General features: G+C 38.2%; 1 protein-coding gene across 1 annotated transcript in view; it reads left to right on the forward strand.

The window, feature by feature from the left end:
* Window positions 1-5,771, forward strand: part of kitlga (kit ligand a) — a 28,876-nt gene extending 23,105 nt beyond the window's left edge. The window contains exons 6-10 of the mRNA XM_034149168.1: window positions 339-392; window positions 1,323-1,414; window positions 1,641-1,750; window positions 2,276-2,340; window positions 2,435-5,771. Coding sequence (XP_034005059.1) covers window positions 339-392; window positions 1,323-1,414; window positions 1,641-1,750; window positions 2,276-2,306 — 287 coding nt within the window. The 3' untranslated portion in view covers window positions 2,307-2,340; window positions 2,435-5,771. The remainder of the gene's footprint in view (window positions 1-338; window positions 393-1,322; window positions 1,415-1,640; window positions 1,751-2,275; window positions 2,341-2,434) is intronic.
* Window positions 5,772-6,000: the final 229 nt, after the last annotated feature.

Below are 6,000 nucleotides of genomic sequence, written 5' to 3' on the forward strand. Positions count from 1 at the left end.
TGTCCCCAGGTAGCACATGTGAAAAGGAAGAAAAGGCCCGAAACCTGATTGTGTACGTGTTGATTACAGAGCAATCTTCCAATCTTCCCAAGCGATTGGCTTTTCTTTGCCAGAGTGGTTGGATTAGATCTTTTGTGTGTGTTTGAGGGAGGTAGAGGGGGTAAAAAAAAAAGCTTGGTTGAGTTAATTTTTTGGCACCTGACAATGAAAGGTTTTCATCATTCGGCCTTAACTCTTTACCTTTTTCCCTTTTTCGCCCCTTCCCTCATGTTTGCTTGTCTCTTCCTGAGATAACTCCAAACTAACTAACTCAACTTCTTCTTTTTTCGCCCCCCCAGAATCAACACCATCCAGCAGTAAAGCCTCAGTGTGTGAAACAGGCTGCGGACCACGTAAGTTTGCAACTGTCGGTATCTCTGAGAAGTGTGTGATCGGCTTGCTAAATCAGCCCAGCTGGGGTGTAAAAGCAAAAACCTTTGCCAGCTTAAATAATTGCCACATTCTCTAGCAAGTCAGCCCATTTCCCACAAACTGATAGCACTTGATTTACGTTTCTCTGCAGGGCTATTTCATCATCATCACTTACTGTATATCGCATATCTTATCTTCTCCGGCTTTTCACTATGCATCTTTCTCAACCCCTTTCAATATGTTTTATGTAACATTTGTTCAAAAAGGCTCAGCTAAACATTTGTGAAATGGAAAATAACTGATAAACTATATAATGCATGTTTATGGCCTGCTCTTGTGTCATGCATACACAGATTACAACTAAATGGTCATTTGACAGGACAGTCTGCTTATTGTTATTTATGTTTGATGTTTGTATGATGCATATGCAGAGTTTGACACACTGTTTTCACATTGATCTTATGTACCATTGTGACTATTTTAGAAGCCAATGATGGTACAAAATCAGATTTATACAAGGGTGATGTTGACATTTAAAACCTTGAGAGCACATAAAGTGGACAAGGGAAGTATTGTACCTAGATAGATAGATACCGGATGTATCAATAATGGAGATGAGAGGAGTAGATATTTAAAAAAAAAACATTATTTATAGTAAACGTTAGTAATGGTCTCTAAAAGCCCATTGTAAACTGACGTCAGAGAGAATTAATAATATGAAAGACAGACAATAAAAGTTAGGTGATCAATGAAAGTAACAAAGGAATGAAGTTACAACATACCCCAAATTCCTTCCAAATGTTGAACCTGAAATGTTCTGGTGAAATCCCTTATCTTCAAGGCTTATCAGCTGTAACAAAGTCTCTGTGTGAAGAGTTGAAAGTGATGTTTTGTTTTGTCTCTTTTCTCAGAGCATGGCGACCTGCCTGGAGTGTTGGAGCAAAGCCTTTTATCCTTACTCTTCATTCCACTCCTAGCTTTCGTATTCCTGCTTGTGTGGAAGGTGAGCTGACCTTTGACCCCCAGCTATTAGGCTGCTTCACTCCCTGATACACTCCAGAGATAGGACTGTTTGTTAATGGCCTATTTTATTGTCCGGAGGTACCGCTTTGTAGCTTGAGTTTTATGACAGCAGTATTTTAACTTTCTGCAGATGACTGTTGATATGACTTGCTTTCAGCTTGGACTGAGTTTGAAGCGTTGGTAGTAAATATGATTTCCTGATGCAGGTCCGATCACGGAGGAACGTGGAGGGTCTTCAACAGAATCCTGGAGAAGTTGGACTCTTCTCAGGAACAGAAGCTGCTGCACCTCCACTAGATGCTGAAATATCGGAAAAGTGAGCAGTTTTTCCGATATGACACGCATTCACAGTGCAAAGGTTCAAAAGGAAACTATTCCCCTTTATGTGACCTACTGCCTGTTAAATCTGCAAATAGGTTTGGCTGTTCAAATAATAATAATTGACGTTTTGTTGTAGTCTTCTCAATACTTGAAATAGAACTCAACTCTTTATTACATTAAATGTTATCGTGACAAGCTCAACTTTTATTTTAAATCCTTCACAAGCATTACAACGAAGCATACAAAATGTGGCTCGTGAAAGCTTCTGACCATGACAGATAAAGCACACGGCAAAATACAGTCTAAATATCCGCAAAGCCATATAGATAAGATAAGATAAGATGGACCTTTATTCCAGCGAAAATCAGGACAGTACAGATTCAAGTGTAATACAATTTAAGTTACAATTAACAAGTAGCTTTTAAAACAAGAAATGAATTAAATGAACATGTATACATATTTGATTCCGTATAGGAAGTGAAGTTTACTCGCTAATGTTGTTCTTTCCGTCCTATTACAGAAACATGTTGAACGTCATCGAAATAGTGTAACGCTTCTACTCTTGGATGTTCTCCAGCATAATTGGTGAGATTCTTCATGTCACGTCAAATACGTTTTTGTTTTCATTACTGCCTGTCACTGAGCTCTAAAACCTCTCCCCACCTGTTTCTTCCCACAGGAATCTATTATCTTCTCCTCGTGGTGTCAAAGGTGATGAAAAAAATACTCAAAGCTGAATTCCATAGATAGTTCTCGAAGGTGAAAGGCTGGATTTTGACTGCTCTCCAGATTATCGCTTGCAGGTTAACAACTGCAATGAACAAGATTCTTCTGGATGAACCATGCCTGCTACCATGTGGATAAGCTTGCCTTTCTTGTAAGACTGCATTTACCCCATGCTTTTGAAAAAGACAGTGAGATTTTGGCAGTGAGAAACCCCTGGACCACACCCCTACTGGGTCCACGGGTTCCTGCGAATCGTCCATCAGAACCTGCTGCATCATAAACTCTTTGGGGAAAACGTTCCCCCTCGTCAGCAAGTTGCTAAAGACTGCCTGTGTTTTAAAGGCTCACCAGTTCATCTTCAAACAGCAAACCAGAGAGAGACGGACACTGGTTATCTCTTCTAAGAACTGAGGCATGAATTACTACCTCCGGTCACACTTAACCACATCTTCAACAGCTCTACTCATTCGTCCTAGTCCGGGTTTTCCTAAAGAATTGTAATGTTAAAAAGTGTAGTTCCAAGGTGTAGTCACATTGTCTGGTTTAGGCATGTACCCATGGGGATGTATGATGTATTTATTTATTGGTGGCAGCAGTGAGCTGCTGCTGTTGATACAACTGAACTGTTTCAAGCTATCAGTTAAGAGCACCTCTACTAATGGGTCACATTTAAAGAACAATCTATATACTAACACATCGTAAACTCAACACATTCTTCAACAAGTTACATTTCCTTGTATGATGTTGTCGGTATATATGACTTGGGTGATTAAGCTTGTGTGTGTACATGGAGAACAAAACACATATGTACAAAATATGCTGCTTTGACTAACTTACATTTAGACCATTGACATCTGCAAGCTAATGAGTATCAGGGATGACTTCCAGATTAGTTTTTTTTTAAAAGGTAAAATTAGAACGTAGTGATAGACGCATGCAAGACAACGATGGGCCTCGAATAATAAATACTTGCTCTAAAATGCCTTTAATTAATACAAACAAAATAATAAGACTGAATATAAAAATGCTATATAATATAACATTGTTAAATTCTCAACTGTTCACTTAACTCAACCAAATATACTCTCAAATCAAACCCATTAGCTCAGAATGTTCTTTCATATGGTTTCATCTGTTCTACTGACTTTGCCTTTGTCCAGTATCAGTGTTGTGCTTGCATAATAAAACCTATTATAGACAATCTGACAAAGCTAGTTAGTGCATTTATCAAGACTCAAATGCTTATGAAATGTTGAAGGACGATACCACTGTTTATGAAATGTACAGACATGCACCTTAGTTATTTCCACAATCCACAAAGATCGGCACATGGGAATTTCATGAAGGCCTAAAAATCAGTTTTGCCTTAAAGTTCTTTATAATACACTGTCAAAGGAAGTGCACTGTCATCTCCTTCACATACTGAACGGTCGCACAATGGTATTACTTTTCTTTTGTGAGTATTCGATTTGTTTCTCCCTGAGCAGAAAACAACTGGTAGTCAAATCCAATCAGTTGGCATGATGTTGTTAATTGCTAGCTACTGTATAGTAATTGCCTAAGCCCTCATGTGCATTCCAATATTAAATCAATGTCCTGATTTCCTTCAGACAGATCTGATAAGTTGGGAGTTTGAGGTGTTTCCCATGTCTGCTCTTACATATCTTATCAGAGGAGTTAAAGGCAACAAGTTTGAAATCATCTCAACATGGTTTGTCCACGCAGAGCCTCGCTCGGCGCGATGTAAAGTAGGTCAATTGATGGATTAAATGATTAAGATTGTTAATGACAATCAGCAAAGTGGTAGGAGTGTGAACAGGGCACGCTGGCTGTGACCTTCTGCGAATAACTTACTATGACAAAGTGGCCGGACACAAACATCTGTTTCCATATCTAGTTTTTCTATCATGTTTATGGTCTTACATTGTACCATTGTCCATTGGTTTTGTGCCTTGTTTGATTAGTGTGATTGACCCTGTGTGTACATGTCCAAAGCCTGTCTATGTTTCTGTGTGGTAGCAGAAAGTGGAGAGATCATTACAGTGCAGATTAAAAACCTCTCCCCACAATAACAGATATAATCACCAATCTTTATATTTTAAATAAACTCATGACAGTTTAGTTGGCTTGACCTGTGCCCAGTTATAACAAGGAAAACACTTTTTTTGAAAGAGCAGCATGTTAAAACTCAGAGTAAACATCAGTGGTTGTGACATTTCTCTACCCTGTGTTACATTTGAGCTATTGTGACCTTTAGGAGAGTTCAACTGGTACCTCTGCTTGTTTCTGGGACTATTTGATGGGAATTTGTCTTATAGAATGAGGAGTATATTGTGCAAAATTAAATCTGTGTTTGAAAAAAAGTATACCACATTGGTGTTCATACAATTCAGTACCTTCCGTCATCAATAGCTGGATATCTTTGGTGTGATAGACTATTGTTTGTTATTTTGAACTGCAAGACATTTGTATTCATTCAAAAATGCATTTTTGAAAAAAGTCTATTAGCATTGTTGTGCCATATTCTCTATGGCAGTTTAGATCGAACTCTGTGTTAGAAAAAGTACACCACATTGGTTCTCGTACAATACCTTTCCAAACAATACTTTTAGAAAGAATCACTCAAATCAGTGGTGCGGTAAAATACTGTTTATTTTTTAATCTCAAATCCAACTATACAAAAATGCATTTTTGATCCATATTCAAGCATTTTATGTATGGCAGTCTAGACCTGAGGCTTTTACAACAATTATCTTTTATATGACATGCAGTCCCCAGTATTCTGACAGAGACACAGGTTGGTCTCGCCACAACCAAACTAACAAACAAGGTATAGTCTGTCAAAAGTTGCTTTTTTTACATAGTCTATGAATATCATGAGCTGCAACAGGTCTAAGCTGTGAACAAAAAACAAAACATGGTCTCCCATTTTCCTGTCTACAAATAGTCCATATGTCTATTGCATGGAAGTCAGAAACACAGCAATTACATGCATTAGCTGAGAGAAGGACTGCCCTTAAATACTGTTCTTGTGTGGGTAGTCGTGTGGTCTGAGAGTGAGCAGAGCTGCATCCTGAACAGTGCTTTCAGGCTTGAGTGATCCAATCCATCCCACTTCAGTGGGGGAATCAAATGGCTTTAGGCAGGAAATTAGTCTGGGTGCCAAAAAGCAAAATGTAATTATTGCCCGGTTGGTATTCTGGGTGAAAACTCTACTGTTTTCTGTATTTTTGTATAAATGTAAAGAAACATATATGAGATATGAATAAAGTACACGTATCCAACTATTATTTATTGTTGTGTTGTTATGTTTGTTTGGCGGAGAACCGCACACACACGGTTTCATGAACTAAACATTTCTTTAGGCAAAATGGCTAAAGGTACTGACTGCCCGACATGCCTCTTGGAAAGAGATTTACAAGTTTACAACTACTTGTTTGTAGCCATTTAAATACAAAACTAGTTGATCCAGTGCTGTCCTGATTTCAAAAGGAAGTTCTTTTTTTTAACATGTAGTAA

This window comes from Trematomus bernacchii, unplaced genomic scaffold (genome assembly GCF_902827165.1).
Source record: "Trematomus bernacchii unplaced genomic scaffold, fTreBer1.1, whole genome shotgun sequence".
Lineage (NCBI taxonomy): Eukaryota > Metazoa > Chordata > Actinopteri > Perciformes > Nototheniidae > Trematomus > Trematomus bernacchii.